General features: G+C 44.1%; 1 protein-coding gene across 1 annotated transcript in view; it reads right to left on the bottom strand.

Annotated features, from left to right (window-relative positions):
* Positions 1-19145, bottom strand: part of CORO1C (coronin 1C) — a gene marked incomplete in the record, with an annotated part of 336830 nt that overhangs the window by 67535 nt on the left and 250150 nt on the right. The window contains 1 exon segment of the mRNA XM_053702142.1: positions 9366-9488. Coding sequence (XP_053558117.1) covers positions 9366-9488 — 123 coding nt within the window.

The following is a 19145-nucleotide window of genomic DNA, read 5'->3' as shown; positions in this document are numbered from 1 at the left end:
CCCTTCTCCAGTTCAGAGAACAGAATAAGTAGGTCATCCACACTTTAGGATAGATGTGATGAGCAACCAGCTTACGAGCTTGAATGAGAGTAAAAACTCAAAACCCTCTTGGCTAGGACTAAGCGTTCAATCTACACGCAGTCAGCCTCAGAGAATCTAGACATTGATGAACAAAGAGACCTTGGTCAGCAGATCCCTGCGACAAGGTAACTTCCATGGAGGAGAGGATGACATCCCCACTAGATCCGAACCATATCCTTTGCGGCCAAGATGGAGCAGTCAGTATCACCAACGTCTGCTTGGCTCGAGCCATTACACTAGGAAGTAGTGGTAACGGTCGGAAAGGATTAGAATGAACCTCCAAGGCACCGCTAATGCATTTGTTAGCTCCGCCTGAGGATCCATGTACCTCGACCCCTATGTGGGTAGCTTGGTATTGAGACGTTATAAGATCTTCCTCTTGCAAATCTCTGCAAACACTCGGGACGGAGAGACCATTGTCCAGGATGAAAGGATTGTCTGCTGAGGACATCCTTCTCAGTTGTCCACACCCGGAATTTGGATCGCTGACAGCGACCAAATGCGGGTCTCCCCCACATCAGAATCCGAGATACTTCCCTCATAGCTAGGGAGCTTCTTGATAACCCCCCCCCCCTCCCCGATGGTTGATGTAAGCCACCGAGGATATATTGGTTTGATTGGAATCTGATTAACTGGAACAAACCTAGCAGAGGCCAAGCCTTCAGAGCATTGTATATTGCCCAAAGATCCAAAAAGAGAAGGAGCTCTACCTCCTGAGACCAGATGCCCTGTGCCTTCCTGGCATCCCAAACGGCTCCCCATCCTGACAGACTCGCAAACGTAGTCACAATCACCCAGAATGGTCTTGAGACTGACGTCCCTCAGGACAAGTGATCTGGAGAAAACCACCAAGAGAGCGATTCTCCCGATTGGTTGTCCAGATAAATCTGTTGACAGATCCGAATGATCGCCGTTCCACTAGTTCAGTATGCGCAGGTGAAACCTGGCAAAGGAAATGATGTCCAAGCTTGACACCATGAGACCAATCACCTCCAAACACCAAGCCACAGATGGCCTTAAGGAGATCTGGAGGGCAAGACATGTTGAAGCTAGCTTGCAACATCTCTGGAGACTATTATAGTACCCGAGAATTCTACCCTGGTACTTGATACAAGGAACTCTCTAGATTATCTGTCATCCATGGGACCGAAGAAGACAGGAGATATTCCGAATGGTCTACTCTTCAAAAAAATTCTTTAGTTAGACCTAACAGAAGAGCAATAAACTGGGAGTGCTAGTCCAGGAATCTATCATCGTCATGAACTACCCCTCTCAAACGAGGGGGAAGAATGGACCTTGCCGTCTCCCTCTTAAATGAGGGGACATTTAAAAACCTGCATAAGCACTTTAGGTCCAGAATCGGACGGAATGTTCCCTCCTTAGGGACCACATAAAGGTTTGAATAATATCACAAACCTCTCACTGCGATAGGCACCGGGACAATAACTCCTAGAGGACAGATCCTGTACACACCCCAGAAAGGCTTCCCTCCTTTCTGGTCAGGAAGACAGGAGGAATCTGCCCTTGGGTGGCTGAGACGTAAAACCTATCTTGTAACCCTGAGCTATGACCTCCTGGACCCATGGATCCTGCAGGTCCCTGAACCAAGCAACTGAAAAGAGCGACATACTGCCCCCTACACGATCCAGAAGAGGACCGGGGACCGCCCATTCATGCCAACGTAGACTCGGCAGGATTCTTGCTCGGCTTGGATTTATTCCAGGACTAAGCCGGCTTCCAAGAGCTCTTGGTTTGTTTTGGCTTAGCAGAGGACTGCCGACATGGGCTTTATCAGAATGAAAAAAACGAAAATCGTCCCTTAGGTTAGTTCATATACTCTTGCGGTAGGAGGGCACCCTTGCCCCCTGTGACCGTGGAGATAATTGTGTCCAGGCCTGGACCAGACAATATCATTCCTTTAAAGGAAGGGAAGAAGTGTAGACTTGGAAGTCATAACCGCAGACCATGAAGGGCCTGAACAGAAAAAGCTGAAGCCATAGCATTCAAGCAAATTAACTGCCTAATAGCAGCACAGATAAAATAATTAACAACCCTCAACGCCGTAAATCTTTTCTGATTAACACCAAGGGGATACTCCACCCGATCAAATCCTATAAGGAGTCACACCAGAAGGTAGTTTCTTCAGTAACCGCGGCAACAGCTGCCACCGGTTCAAACAAATATCCCATATGTTGAAAACATCTTTCTTAACAGAGTTTCCATCTTTTATCCATAGGCTCTTCAAACTAAGAACTATCAAGGGGGATAGTAGTACGTTTAGCAAGGGTGAAGACAACGCCATCCCAATTAGGGACGGAACCTCACAACTCCATTGAAAGTCCAGGACTGGGGACAATGTGTTAAAAGGAGAAGAGAGGGAAAAGGAACCCAATCCTGTCTCATTCATTCTTAATAATGTTCGCCATCTAACAGAAGCATGGAAGGATAAAGGTACCACCCTGTCCCCAAACTAACCAATTTAGGAATTAAAGGTTTATCAGGCAATTTGGCATTTGAAACTTCTGAATTCGCCAAAAACTTCCTTTAGAAGAAAGCAAAAATTCCAAACTAAAGTCTGGTTCCCCATAAGCCGGATGTTTAGAGGCAGCAGACTCCGACCCAGAACCTCATCCTCGGATAACCCTGAGTTAAATCTAATAAATGATCTGATGTACTCTGGGAAGGAGTACAATATGTAACCTTTCACTTGCGCTTAGCAGGGCGAGGTAAAGCATTAAAGGCTGCAGGCACCGCCGTCTGAACTGTGCAGTAACGTCTGGTGAAAAAAGGCCCCCTCCAGATGGAGGATCAGCAATGCTACGGGAAAACTGCATTTGTAGAGATAAGAATGTAGGGTACGCACCTCACTGGACGACAACTCCTCAGAGGTGGACGGCTCTGTGGTATCAACCATGTTCGATATCACATTATCAAGGCATATGGAACATAATTGAGAGGGCAGAACTAAGGCCTCCTCACCATATAAACAGAAATTACTCATTAGGAATAGAGGGAGTGCCCTCTAAAGCAACAGAATCCTCCATCGCTAGTGCAATAACCGGAGAATTAGAGAAATAAAACATCTTATTTTATTCAAAAAACGGCACCCTTATACCCCAATGGCTGGGGCATTCACCACCTCCTATGACCCAGACAGTACAGAGATTTATGACTCCTCTCTCAGACACCCGGTCAGGAAAAAGAGAATGAATCACATGGTGCACAATGCAGGACCGTCCCTGCTATGAGAAAGAATCTGTTCGGCCTGAGGATCCCTTGATCTGGATCCGTATCTCGGGAGCTTGGCATTCTGACGAGACGCCATCAGATCCAATTCCGGCCTGCCCCATCTGAGGATCAGAGTGGCAAAGACCTCAGGATGGCGTTCCCACTCCCCCGGATGAAACGTCTGTCTGCTTAAAAAGTCCACTTCCCAGTTGTCCACTCCTGGGATGTAGATTGCTGACAGATAACAAGAGTGAGCCTCCGCCCACCGAATTATCTTGGATACCTGTCATCGCTAAGGAACTTCTTGTTCCTCCCTGATAATTGATGTAAGCCACAGTCGTGATGTTGTCCGACTGAAAGCGGACGAATTTGGCCGAAGCCAACTGAGGCCACGCCTGAAGCGCATTGAATATTGCTCTCAATTCCAGAATATTGATTGGAAGAAGAGACTCCGACCGAGTCCACATACCCTGAGCCTTCAGGGAATTCCATACTGCACCCCAACCCAGTAGGCTGGCGTCCGTCACTATCACCTATGAGGGTCTGCGGAAGCACGTCCCTTGGGACAGATGATCCGGTGACAATCACCAAAGAAGAGAGTCTCGTCTCCTGATCCAGATCTATCTAAGGAGACAAATTTGCATAATCTCCATTCCACTGCCTGAGCATGCTCAGCTGTAGTGGTCCGAAATGAAAACGAGCAAACTGAATGATGTCCATTGCCGCCACCATCAATCCAATTACCTCCATGCACAGGGCCACTGATGGCCGAGGATTGGACTGAAGGGTTCGGTATGTATTTAGAATCTTTAACTTTCTGACCTCTGTCAAGAAAATTTTTATAGCTATGCAATCTATTAGAGTTCCCAAGAAGGGAACCCTTGTCTATGGAATTAATTAACTCTTTTCTAGGTTCACCTTCCACCCGTGAGTCCTCAGAAAGGACAGAACCATCTCTGTATGAGACTTTGTCAGATGGCAAGACGCCTGGATCAGAATATCATCCAGATAAGGCGCCACTGCGATGCCCCGCGGCCTGAGAACCGCCCGAAGGGACCCTAGAGCCTTCGTGAAGATCCAGGGTGCTGTGGCCAACCCGAAGGGAAGAGCCACGAACTGAAAATGTTTGTCCAGGAAGGCAAACCTTAGGAACTGATGATGTTCCTTGTGGATGGGAATATGAAGGTATGCATCCTTCAAGTCCACGGTAGTCATATATTGACCCTCCTGGATCAATGGTAGGATTGTTCGAATAGTCTCATCTTGAAGGATGGGACTCTGAGAAACTCGTTTAGACTCTTGAGTTTTTTGGGAACCACGAAAAGATTTGAGTAAAACCCCTGCCCCTGTTCCAGTAGTGGAACGGGACGAATTACTCCCATAGTAAAGAGGTCTTTAACACAACGTAATAACGCCTCTCTTTATATCTGGTCTACAGACAATTTTGAAAGAAGAAACCTCACCCTTGGGGGATAATTTTTGAATTCCAGCTGATACCCCTGGGACACGATTTCCAGTGTCCAAGGATCCTTAACATCTCTCACCCAAGCCTGGGCAAAGAAAGAAAGTCTACCCCTACAAGATCTGGTCCCGGACCGGGGGCCGCCCCTTCATGCTGTCCTGGTAGCAGCAGCGGGCTTCTTGGGTTGCTTACCCTTGTTCCAAGCCTGGTTGGGTCTCCAGACGGACTTGGCCTGAGCAAAATTCCCTTCCTACTTGGCTGAAGAAGAGGAAGAGGGGACTCCTTTAAAGTTCCGAAAGGAACGAAAATTATTTTGTTTACCCCTCAGTTTAGCAGTTCTATCCTGAGGTAGGAGATGACCCTTACCTCCCGTAATGTCAGAAATGATTTCTTTCAAGTCAGGCCCAAATAGGGTTTTTTCCCTTGAAAGGAATAGCCAAAAGCTTTGACTTAGATGACACATCAGCAGATCATGATTTTAACCATAACGCCCTACGCGCTAGAATGGCAAATCCAGCATTCTTAGCCGCCAACTTGGCAATCTGAAAGGCGGCATCTGTAATAAAAGAATTAGCCAGCTTAAGAGCCTTAATTCTATCTAAGATATCCTCTAAAGGAGTCTGCCTTAAGATACTCTAATGCATCAAACCAAAAGGCCGCCTCAGTAGTAACTGGTACAATGCAGGCCGTCGGTTGTAAAAGGAAACCCTGATGAATGAACAGTTTCTTCAGAAGACCCTCCAATTTCTTATCCATAGGGTCTTTGAAAGCACAACTGTCCTCAATAGGAATAGTTGTACGCTTAGCCAGGGTAGATATAGCTCCCTCCACCTTAGGGACTGTTTGCCAAGAGTCCCGGATGGTGTCAGATATGGGATACATTTTCTTAAAATTAGGAAAGGGTGAGAACGGGATACCCGGTCTGTCCCATTCCCTCTTAATCTCCGAAATTCTCTTAGGAACCGGAAAAACATCAGTGTAAGCAGGTACCTCTAAGTATTTCTCCATTTTACACAATTTCTCTGGTAGTACCACAATAGAATCACAGTCATCTAGAGTCGTTAAAACCTCCCGAAGAAACAAGCGGAGGTGTTCAAGCTTAAATCTAAAGGACATGAGGTCCGAGTCCGTCTGAGGTAGCACACTTCCCGAATCGGAAAGTTCCCCCTCAGACAGACGTTCCCTGACCCCCAACTCAGATCCCTGTGAGGGTACATCGGAAATAGCTAACAAAGCATTAGAGGCCACAGTATTCACATTGACCTCTGTCCTGCTGCATTTACCCTGTAACACTGGCAACTTGGATAATACCTCTGTAAGGGTAGTTGACATAACTGCAGCCATATCCTGCAGAGTAAAAGAATTAGACGCGGTAGAAGAACCAGGCGTCACTTGGGTGGGCGTTAAAGGTTGTGACGCTTGGGGAGAATTTGGCGGTTCACCCTGATTCTCCTCAGACTGAGAATGATCTTTAGGCACATCTTTACATAAAATCTGTGCTTTACATTGTAAGGCCCTCTCAGTACACGAGGGACAAAAAGTCAGAGGGGGTTCCACAGTGGCATCTAAACACACAGAACAAGGAGTTTCTTCCTCAGTGTCAGACATGTTAAACAGACTATCAACAACAACAATAGTCGTTCTTTACTTAAAATAATGAACTGATTCAAATTATAGGTAAAAATGAAAATGTCACAAAAAAAAAAAACTGTACTGCGCCTTTAAATTTTAAAAGCGCAACTATTTTTCTGATATGTTCAAAAAAATTTGTGGCAATAAAATTAATTTACTGTGCCCCAAATACTCTGTATTGCATCCACTTGCTGAGATATGTAATACACAACAAAATAACGATTTTAGCAGTTAGATATTTATTTAATTTGGCCCCTGCACCACACCTCTGCTGTGGCGCCTACCTGCCCCCGGATTATACAGCTGTTGTCAGATAGCCTTAAAGACCCTTCTAAGGCCGATGCAATTTAGGCCCCACCGGAGACCCAGATGCTGCCTCTTATGCGATCCGGATGAATCTGTGCGTCCTGTGCGCGGGAAATAGGCCCCGCCCATCGTGGGCGTAACTCTACTCTGAATAATACCCGCATGGGTCGCAAGTAATCCAAACATGTCGAATGAAAATTTAGCCATAGCTCTTAAACAAAAACATCGTAACACTGAACTCTCCCCTCAGGTCAGAGATTTAACAGCCCTTAAGCAAAAAACAAAAACGCAACTCCCAGCGTCCAGCCCTTGAATAAGCCAAAGAATATTTACATACTTAGGTAATCAGTATAAAGGGATTCCAGGTACACCAAATCCTTTCATATAGTGCATACTGCTTACCCCTCTTCATATAGGGACAAAATGTCAGCCTGTTCTGATGCATCAAGTTTCCCCAAAAACAAAAGACTGAACATACCTCAATGCTGCTTGTAGCAAGACACCATTCTCCACACTGGAGATTTTTCTTACACTACCTTCAGCTGCGCTGTGGGAACCATCATGGATCTTAGATAATGTTTGCTAAGATCAACATCAGGGCAGAAAATAAAAGGTCTCCACTTCTTTTGGGAAGTAATAGACTGACTATTTCTCCCTGAGAAAAAAAGCACTCACTGGCACCATTTTAAAATAAAAAAACTTCTTGATTGAAGAATCTAAACTAACACCTCACTTTACCTCTTCCTATTACTAACATAGGCAAAGAGAATGACTGGAGGTGGAGGGAAGGGAGGAGCTATATATACAGCTCTGCTGTGGTGCTCTTTGCCACTTCCTGCTAGCAGGAGGTTAATATCTCACAAGTAAGGATGAAATCCGTGGACTCGTCATATCTTGTAGAAGAAAGCAGCATAAAATCAAACATAAGATTATCCCCCTCTGTTCAATAATCGCCTTGTGACCCTGTCTTCTTGCGTTATCATACATGTATAAAATAAGAAACAATCTTACCAGAATCTACGCTGTGGAATAGGAACACTGCCCTTCAAGTGTGACAGATAGTAGCATCGCTTCTGACATGGACTTGAGTGGAGAAAGCAGGCAGCGAAACTAGTCAATACTGATTGCCTATAGTGCTGTTAATATGAGTCAGGATGGTTTCGCAGAAAGACTCTCCCTGCATCTCCGGACTCTAACCTTCATCCATGCTCTCACTGAGAGGCTGGCAGGACTACTTAAAACTCCAGTTCCATTTCGAAGAGTTCTACCCTCCATAAGAGAATACTCTGAAATCTTCTAACACTTCTCTGCCAACCTCCTGCTACGAAAGGCAAAGAATGACTGGGGTTATGAGGAAGTGGGGGAGGTATTTAAGCCTTTGGCTGGAATGTCTTTGCCTCCTCCTGGTGGCCAGGTTCAGTACTTCCCACAAGGGATGCAGCTGTGGACTCTTCCCATATTAAGATGGAAAAGAGGGTGAAACACAGAGATGCATCCAGTCAAATGGTTAATGCTATACTGAAAACTAGATCTTTGTTATAGTACTGCTGCATCCCATAATCAAGATGTCTGGATATGCAGCTCTCAGAGGGGCTAATAAAGTGTACATTTTAATGGAAATTTACATTTTATGAAAGGCAAAAGTAAACAGTGTATTGTAAGGTATGTATGGCACACAGGAGCTTATGTTCTAAGCACACAACAGGAAACCTTCAAAATGCAAGTATACTGGAAATATTCAAATGTATACATATGTAAAGATGATTATTTTAGGGACATAAAAGTGGCCAAAGAAAATGCACTAGAGTTAATACATTTTATTACTACAATATTGCTTTCATATAACTGGTATTAAATTGTCACTTTTTAAACAAATTTTTATTGTTAAAAAAAAAAAAAAAAGATATCTTTATTATCCATTCCCCAGTATTGCATAACCAACAGTGTTATAATATATTTTTCACCTCTGATTACCTTGCATCTAAGCCTCTTCTGACAGCCCCCTGATCACATGAATTTTTATTTATCATCATCTATTGACTTGCATTTTAGCCAATTAGCACTGTATCCTGCACAACTCCATGGGAGTGAGAACATTATCATATGGGTCACATGAATTACCAGTCTCATGCAGTGAAAAGCTAATAAAAAAATCATGTGATAAGAGGCCGTCTTTAGTGGCTTAGAAACGGGCAGAAATTTAGAGGTTTAAATGTTAAAGTATATTACATAACGTTTGTTGTGCAAAGCTGGAGAACGGAGTATTAAAGGCCCAATCTATCTTTAAATAACATTTTTTGGTCTAGAATGCCCCTTTAACCCCGGCAAAAGGGTTAAACACAGTTAATGATGGCTCCAGAGCAGCAATGCACTACTGAGACCTAGCGGAGTAGACCTGGTGAGCCATGACAAAAAAAGTAGTGTAGCTACCAAACAGCAGCTAGCTCCCAGTAGTGCATTACTACTCCTGAACCTACCTAAATATGATTTTCAACAAAGGATACAATGTGAGCAAACTAAAGTTGATGCTCTACATGAAAATTGAATAATAACTTTGGTGTCCCATTAAGTGTACTATGTGACTGATACCATGACTAACAAAGCTAAGCAATAATGAACACGTCATATTTATGAGGAACAGGAGGAAGTGACTTGCCATAACAGTGCAGTCTTCTGAGGCACTGGCAATAACATTGTCGTTGTGTGGACACCAGTCAATATCCAGCACCGGCCCTGTGTGGCCACACACTGTAGGGTAGGACTTGTCAATTCTTCCAGTCTGAAAAGGAGATAAAGATTGAAAAAAAAAAAAAAAAAATATGTTAAGAGGACCATTGTAATCACTGCACATATACCAGAGATTAGCAGAAAACCATCAAAAATAATTTCTTGGGGGAAAAAATAAGCATCAACTTAAAAGACTATTACAGTATAATTGCATAATCAACCAAATGTACAATAAAGACAATGAAAAAGCACAGTCTGAATTTCATAAGATTTTTTTTTATGACAATTTCAGTTGGTTTCTTTGTCTAACCCCTGCATGATGTGACAGCCAGAACAATCACAAAATGCATAAACATCAATTTTTGTTGGTACATGCTCAGTGCCTCTGAAAGTGTGCATATAAAAAGATTGTCCACATTTTGATTATGTACGTGAATTGGAAAGTTGTTTAAAATTGCATACTCTATCTGAATCATAACGTTTAATTTTGACTTTAGCGTTCCTTTAACATGAATACTCAAACAAAAGTAAGCAAATATTAAAACTAAGCACCAGCAATTATATAAATGTGCTCTCACTCCATCAGGAGGAACTTGCCTTTGTATGTTAATGTGCAATTTGTGCCACTTATGCACATGTGTATGACCGGTATATGCAGCCAAACATTATTATTGGTGGATGCAGGTGAACCCCCTCCAAAAAAAAAATGGGCAAATCATAAATATAAAATTTAATTTGCCAACACCGTTTAAAAATACAGATACAGGAGCTGTTCCCATGAACCACTAAGCAATAAACACCTATATTCAAATAGTATAAGCTACACAAAAATATTCCTGCAAGACATTTTTTGCTTAATCTTAATGAAACATAAAAAGGTAAAAAGGTAAAAATGAAATATAAAAGTAGGGGGAAAAAAAAGCTCTAAATTGCTACTTTTTAAAAGTCATGCTTACAACACAATACAGTCAAAATTTCCCAAGACAAGTGTAAAACTTAAGTAGCAAGCACCTGGCATCTAAAATGGGAAATTTATGCTTACCTGAAATTGATTTCTTTTAAGATACGACGAGTCCACGGATTCATCCTTTATTTGTGGGATATTATCCTCCTGCTAACAGGAAGTGGCAAAGAGCACCACAGCAGAGCTGTCTATATAGCTCCTCCATTAGCTCCACCCCCCAGTCATTCGACCGAAGGTATAGGAAGAAAAAGGAGAAACTAAAATGTGCAGAGGTGACTGAAGTTGTAAACAAAAAAATATAATCTGTCTTAAATTGACAGGGCGGGCCGTGGACTCGTCGTTCGTATCTTAGAAGAAACCAATTTATCAGGTAAGCATAAATCTCCTTTTCTTCTACAAGATACGACGAGTCCACGGATTCATCCTTTAGCTTTGGTATTGTATCCCACAAGTAAAGGACACGGATGAACAGGAGGGACAAGACAGATACCTAAAAAGAAGGCACCACTGCTTGAAGAACTATTCTCCCCAAAAAAAGCCTCCGAAGAAGCAAAAGTATCAAATTTGTAAAATTTTGAAAAGGTATGAAGGGAAGACCAAGTCGCAGCCTTACAAATGTGTTCAACAGAAGCATCGTTTTTAAAAGCCCATGTGGAAGCCACCGCTCTAGTAGAATGAGCTGTAATTTTTCAGGAGGCAGTGGTCCAGCAGTCTTGTATGCCAAACGGATGATGCTTTTCAGCCAAAAAGAAAGAGGTAGCCGTAGCTTTTTGACCTCTAGGTTTTCCAGAATAGATAGAGATGTTTGACGGAAATCCTTGGTCGCTTGCAAGTAAAACTTCAAGGCACGAACCACGTCCAAGTTAGGTAACAGACGCTTCTTCTTAGAAGGATTAGGACACAGAAGGAACAACAATTTCCTGATTAATATTTTTATTTGAAACAACCTTAGGAAGGAATCCAGGTTTAGTACACAAAACCACCTTATCAGAATGGAATATAAGATAAGGCGAGTCGCATGGCAACGCAGATAGTTCAGAAACTCTTCGAGCAGAAGAGATAGCAACTAAAAACAGAACTTTCCAAGATAGAAGCTGAATATCTATGGAATGCAAAGGTTCGAACAGAACCCCTTGAAGAACATTAAGAACTAAATTCAAACTCCATGGCAGAGCAACAGGTTTAAACACAGGCTTAATTCTAACCAAAGCCTGACAAAACGACTGCACGTCTGGGACATCTGCCAGACGCTTGTGTAGTAAGATTGACAAAGCAGAAATCTGTCCCTTTAAGGAACTAGCCGACAACCCCTTCTCCAATCCTTGTTGGAGAAAGGACAAAATCCTAGGAATCCTGATATTACTCCATGAGTAGCATTTGGATTCGCACCAATAAAGATATTTACGCCATATCTTATGGTAAATTTTCCTAGTGACAGGCTTCCTAGCCTGAACCAAGGTATCAATGACCGACTCAGAGAATCCCCGCTTAGATAAAATCAAGCGTTCAATCTCCAGGCAGTCAGTGGCAGAGAAATTAGATGTGGATTTTGGAACGGACCCTGAATGAGAAGGTCCTGTCTCAGTGGCAGAGATGACATCTCCACCAGGTCTAAATACCAAGTCCTGCATGGCCACGCAGGCGCTATCAAGATTACCGAAGTCCTTTCCTGTTTGATTCTGGCAATCAGACGAGGAAGGAGAGGAAAAGGCAGAAATACATAAGCCAGGTTGAACGACCACGGTACTGCTAGAGCATCTATCAGTACTGCTTGAGGATCCCTTGATCTGGACCCGTAACAAGGAAGTTTGGCACTCTGACGAGATGACATCAGATCCAATTCCGGTGTGCCCCATTGATGAATCCATTTTGCAAACACCTCCGGATGGAGCTCCCACTCCCCTGGATGAAAAGTCTGACGACTTAGAAAATCCACTTCGCAGTTCTCCACTCCTGGGATATATATTGCTGATAGATGGCAAGAGTGAGTCACTGCCCATTGAATTATTTTGGAAACCTCTATCATCGCTAGAGAACTCTTCGTTCCCCCTTGATGATTGATATATGCTACAGTCGTTATATTGTCCGACTGGTATCTTATGAATGAAGCGCGTTTAATATCGCTCTCAGTTCTAGAATATTTATTGGAAGTAGGGCCTCCTCCTGAGTCCACACACCCTGAGCCTTCAGGGAATTCCAGACTGTACCCCAGCCCAAGAGGCTGGCGTCAGTTGTCACTATGACCCATGCTGGCCTGCAGAAGCACATTCCCGGGACAGATGATCCTGTGACAACCACAAAAGGAGAGTCTCTGGTCTCTAGATCCAGATTTATCCGGAGATAAATCCGCATAATTCCCATTCCACTGTCTGAGCATGCACAGCTGCAGTGGCCTGAGATGTAAGCGAGCAAACGGAACTATGTCCATTGCCGCTACCATTAATCCAATTACCTCCATACACTGAGCCACTGACGGCCGAGGAATGGAATGAAGTGCACAGCAAGTAGTTAACATCTTTGATTTTCTGTCCTCCGTTAGAGAAATCTTCATGTCTACCGAGTCTATCAGAGATCCTAGGAATGGAACTCTTGTCAGAGGAACAAGTGAACTCTTATGTTCACCTTCCACCTGTGGGTTCTTAGAAAAGCCAACACGATGTCCGTATGGGATTTGGCTAGATGGTAAGTTGACGCCTGAATCAAGATATCGTCCAGATAGGGCGCCATTGCTATGCCCCGCGGCCTTAGAACCGCCAGAAGGGACCCTAGCACCTTTGTGAAAATTCTGGGAGCTGTGGCCAACCCGAAAGGAAGTGCCACAAACTGGTAATGTTTGTCCAGGAAGGCGAACCTGAGGAACTGGTGATCTTTGTGGATAGGAATGTGAAGATACGCATCCTTCAAATCCACGGTGGTCATATATTGACCCTCCTGGATTATTGGCAAAATTGATCGAATGGTCTCCATCTTGAACGATGGGATTCTGAGAAATTTGTTTAGACTTTTGAGATCTACAATCAGTCTGAAGGTTCCCTCTTTTTTGGGAACCATGAACAGATTGGAGTAAAACCCCTGCCCTTGTTCTAATTTTGGAACTGGGCAGATTACACCCATGGTATATAGGTCTTCTACACAGCGTAAGAACGCCTCTTTTTGTCTGGTCTACAGACAAATGTGAAAGATGAAATCTCCCCCTTGGGAGAGATTCCTTGAATTCTAGACGATACCCCTGGGTCACAATTTCTAATGCCCAGGAATCCTGAACGTCTCTTGCCTGAGCGAAGAGAGAAAGTCTGCCACCTACTAGATCCGGTCCCGGATCGGGGGCTGCCCCTTCATGCTGTCTTGGTAGCAGCAGCAGGCTTCTTGGCCTGTTCACCTTTATTCCTGGTCTGGTTAGGTCTCCAGACTGACTTGGATTGAGCAAAGTTCCCCTCCTGCTTGGAGGCGGATGAGGAAGTAGAGAGACCTCCTTTAAAGTTTCGAAAGGAAACAAAATTATTCTGTTTGGTCCTCATTTTAACCGTCTTGTCCTGAGGAAGGGCATTCCCTTTACCTCCAGTAATGTCAGAAATGATCTCCTTTAGTTCAGGCCCGAATAGGGTCTTACCCTTAAAGGGAATAGCTAAAAGCTTGGATTTAGATGACACAGCAGACCACGACTTAAGCCATAAAGCTCTACGGGCTAAAATGGCAAAGCCTGCATTCTTTGCCGCTAATTTAGCCATTTGGAAAGCGGCATCTGTAATAAAAGAATTAGCTAACTTGAGAGCCTTAATTCTATCCAAAATATCATCTAATGGGGTCTCAACCTTGAGAGACTCCTCTAGAGCCTCGAGCCAAAACATAATTTATGCTTACCTGATAAATTTATTTCTCTTGTAGTGTGTTCAGTCCACGGGTCATCCATTACTTATGGGATATATTCTCCTTCCCAACAGGAAGTTGCAAGAGGATCACCCAAGCAGAGCTGCTATATAGCTCCTCCCCTCACATGTCATATCCAGTCATTCGACCGAAACAAGACGAGAAAGGAGAAAACTATAAGGTGCAGTGGTGACAGGAGTTATAATTTTAAAATTTAGAACCTGCCTGAAAAAGACAGGGCGGGCCGTGGACTGAACACACTACAAGAGAAATAAATTTATCAGGTAAGCATAAATTATGTTTTCTCTTGTTAAGTGTGTTCAGTCCACGGGTCATCCATTACTTATGGGATACCAATACCAAAGCTAAGTACACGGATGATGGGAGGGACAAGGCAGGAACTTAAACGGAAGGAACCACTGCCTGTAGAACCTCTCCCCCAAAACCAGCCTCCAAAGAAGCGAAAGTGTCAAATTTGTAAAATTTGGAAAAAGTATGAAGAGAAGACCAAGTTGCAGCCTTGTAAATCTGTTCAACAGAGGCCTCATTCTTAAAGGCCCAGGTGGAAGCCACAGCTCTGGTGGAATGAGCTGTAATTCTTTCAGGAGGCTGCTGTCCAGCAGTCTCATAGGCTAAACGTATTATGCTACGAAGCCAAAAAGAGAGAGAGGTAGCAGAAGCCTTTTGACCTCTCCTCTGTCCAGAGTAAACGACAAACAGAGAAGAAGTTTGTCTAAAATCTTTAGTTGCTTGTAAGTAGAACTTCAGAGCACGGACCACGTCTAGATTATGCAAAAGACGTTCCTTCTTTGAAGAAGGATTAGGACATAATGATGGAACAACAATCTCTTGATTGATATTCCTGTTAGAAACAACCTTAGGTAAAAACCCAGGTTTAGTACGCAGGACTACCTTGTCTGAATGAAAGATCAGATAAGGAGAATCACAATGTAAGGCAGATAACTCAGAGACTCTTCGAGCCGAGGAAATAGCCATCAAAAACAAAACTTTCCAAGATAAAAGCTTAATATCAATGGAATGAAGGGGTTCAAACGGAACACCCTGAAGAACTTTAAGAACCAAGTTTAAGCTCCACGGAGGAGCAACAGCTTTAAACACAGGCTTAATTCTAGCCAAAGCCTGACAAAAGGCCTGGACGTCTGGATGCTCTGCCAGACGTTTGTGTAAAAGAATAGACAGAGCTGAAATCTGTCCCTTTAGCGAACTAGCAGATAAACCCTTTTCTAAACCCTCTTGTAAAAAAGCCAATATCCTAGAAATCCTAACCTTACTCCATGAGTAACCCTTGGATTCGCACCAATATAAATATTTACGCCATATCTTATGGTAAATTTTTCTTGTCACAGGTTTCCGAGCCTGTATTAATGTATCAATAACCGAATCCGAAAACCCACGCTTTGATAGAATCAAGCGTTCAATTTCCAGGCAGCCAGCCTCAGAGAAATTAGGTTTGGATGGTTGAAAGGACCCTGAATTAGAAGGTCCTGCCTCAGAGGAAGAGACCATGGTGGACAGGACGACATGTCCACTAGGTCTGCATACCAGGTCCTGCGTGGCCATGCAGGCGCTATCAGAATTACCGATGCCCTCTCCTGTTTGATCCTGGCAATCAGCCGAGGTATCAACGGAAATGGTGGAAACACATAAGCTATGTTGAAAACCCAAGGGGCTGCTAATGCATCAACCAGCACCGCTCCCGGGTCCCTGGACCTGGATCCGTAACAAGGAAGCTTCGCGTTCTGGCGAGATGCCATGAGATCCAGATCCGGTTTGCCCCAACGACGAATCAGTTGAGCAAATACCTCCGGGTGAAGTTCCCACTCTCCCGGATGAAAAGTCTGGCGACTTAGGAAATCCGCCTCCCAGTTCTCTACGCCTGGGATGTGAATCGCTGACAGGTGGCAAGAGTGAGACTCTGCCCAGCGAATTATCTTCGAGACTTCCAACATCGCTAGGGAACTCCTGGTTCCCCCTTGATGATTGATGTAAGCCACAGTCGTGATATTGTCCGACTGAAATCTGATGAACCTCAGCTTTGCTAACTGAGGCCAAGCTAGAAGAGCATTGAATATTGCTCTCAATTCTAGAATGTTAATTGGGAGGAGTTTCTCCTCCTGAGTCCACGATCCCTGAGCCTTCAGGGAATTCCAGACTGCTCCCCAGCCTAGAAGGCTGGCATCCGTTGTTACAATCGTCCAATCTGGCCTGCGAAAGGTCATTCCTTTGGACAGATGAACCGGTGACAACCACCAGAGAAGCGAATCTCTGGTCTCCTGGTCCAGATTTAGCAAAGGGGACAGATCTGAGTAATCCCCGTTCCATTGACTGAGCATGCATAGTTGCAGCGGTCTGAGATGCAGGCGCGCAAATGGCACTATGTCCATTGCCGCGACCATTAAGCCGATTACCTCCATGCACTGAGTTACTGATGGGCTTGAAACGGAATGAAGGACACGGCAAGCATTGAGAATCTTTGATAACCTGGACTCCGTCAGGTAAATCTTCATCTCTACAGAATCTATAAGAGTCCCTAGAAAAGGAACCCTTGTGAGTGGTAACAGAACTCTTTCCCAAGTTCACTTTCCACCCATACGACCTCAGAAATGCCAGAACTATCTCTGTATGAGACTTTGCATTCTGAAAACTTGACGCTTGTATCAGAATGTCGTCTAGGTACGGAGCCACCGCTATGCCTCGTGGTCTTAGTACCGCCAGAAGTGAACCCAGAACCTTCGTAAAAATTCTCGGGGCCGTGGCTAACCCGAAGGGAAGAGCCACAAACTGGTAATGCCTGTCTAGAAAGGCAAACCTCAGGTACCGATAATGATCTTTGTGAATCGGTATATGAAGGTAAGCATCCTTTAAGTCCACCGTGGTCATATATTGACCCTCTTGGATCATGGGTAGGATGGTTCGAATGGTTTCCATCTTGAACGATGGTACCCTTAGGAATTTGTTTAAGATCTTTAAGTCCAAGATTGGTCTGAAGGTTCCCTCTTTCTTGGGAACCACAAATAGGTTTGAGTAAAATCCTTGTCCCTGTTCCGATTGCGGAACTGAGTGGATCACTCCCATGATTAAGAGGTCTTGTACACATTGTAGAAATGCCTCTCTCTTTACTAGGTTTGTCGATAACCTCGAAAGATGGAACCTCCCTTGTGGAGGAGAGGTTTTGAAATCCAGAAGGTATCCCTGAGATATAATCTTTAACGTCCAGGCATCCTGCACATCCCTTGCCCAAGCCTGGGCAAAGAGAGAAAGTCTGCCCCCCACTAAATAAGTCTCCGGATAGGGGGCCCTGACTTAATGCTGTCTTAGGGGCGGGAGTAGGCTTTCTGGCCTGCTTGCCCTTGTTCCATGACTGGTTGCCTTTCCAACCTTGTCTGTAACGAGCAGTAGTTCCTTCCTGTTTTGGAGCGGAGGAAGTCGATGCTGCTCCTGCCTTGAAGTTACGAAAGGCACGAAAATTAGACTGTTTGGTCTTTGGTTTGGCCCTGTCCTGAGGAAGGGCGTGGCCCTTACCTCCCGTAATGTCAGCAATAATTTCCTTCAAGCCGGGCCCGAATAAGGTCTGCCCTTTGAAAGGAATGTTAAGTAGCTTAGACTTGGAAGTTACATCCGCTGACCAGGATTTAAGCCAGAGCGCTCTGCGCGCCTGTATGGCGAATCCGGAATTTTTAGCCGTAAGTTTGGTTAGATGTACTACGGCATCTGAAACAAACGCATTAGCTTGCTTAAGGGTTCTAACATAGCTCAAGGCCTCATCCAACGGCTCTGTGCGAATCGCCTCTTCCAGAGACTCAAACCAGAATGCCGCTGCAGCCGTGACAGGCGCAATGCATGCAAGAGGCTGCAATATAAAACCCTGTTGAACAAACATTTTCTTAAGATAACCCTCTAATTTTTTATCCATTGGATCTGAGAAAGCACAGCTATCCTCCACCGGGATAGTGGTATGCTTGGCTAACGTAGAAACTGCTCCCTCCACCTTAGGGACCGTCTGCCATAAGTCTCGTGTGGTGGCGTCTATAGGGAACATTTTTCTAAATATCGGGGGAGGGGAAAAAGGCACACCGGGCCTATCCCACTCCTTACTTATAATTTCTGTAAGTCTTTTTGGTATAGGAAAAACGTCAGTACACACCGGTACCGCATAGTATCTATCCAACCTACACAATTTCTCTGGAATTGCCACCGTGTCGCAATCATTCAGAGCCGCTAATACCTCCCCTAGTAACACACGGAGGTTCTCAAGCTTAAATTTAAAATTTGAAATTTCTGAATCCGGTCTCCCCGGATCAGAACCGTCACCGACAGAATGAAGCTCACCGTCCTCATGTTCTGCAAATTGTGACGCAGTATCAGACATGGCTCTCGTGTCATCAGCGCGCTCTGTCCTTAACCCAGAGCTATCGCGTTTGCCCCTTAATTCGGGCATATTATGTAAGACTTCTTTCATAACATTAGCCATATCATGTAAAGTGATTTGTAAGGGCCTAGATGTACTAGGTGTCTCAATCCTACGCATCTCCCGAGCGGGAGACGCAGGTACCAACACGTGAGGAGAGTTAGGCGGCATAACTTCCCCCTCGTTGTCTGGTGATAGCTTTTTTATCGGTACAGATTGACTTTTATTCAAAGAAATATCAATACAATTGGTACACATCGTTCTATTGGGCTCCACATTGGCTTTTGAACATGATGAACAAACAGTTTCCTCTGAATCAGACATGTTTAAAACAGACTTAGCAATGAAACTATCAAGCTTGGAAATCACTTTCAATAAGTTTACAAGCAATATAAAAAACGCTGCAGCGCTTCAAATATACAGATATAATTAAACAATTCTTAACAAGA

Source organism: Bombina bombina, chromosome 2 (assembly GCF_027579735.1).
Source record: "Bombina bombina isolate aBomBom1 chromosome 2, aBomBom1.pri, whole genome shotgun sequence".
Lineage (NCBI taxonomy): Eukaryota > Metazoa > Chordata > Amphibia > Anura > Bombinatoridae > Bombina > Bombina bombina.
This window is presented reverse-complemented; position numbering and strand designations above follow the sequence as displayed.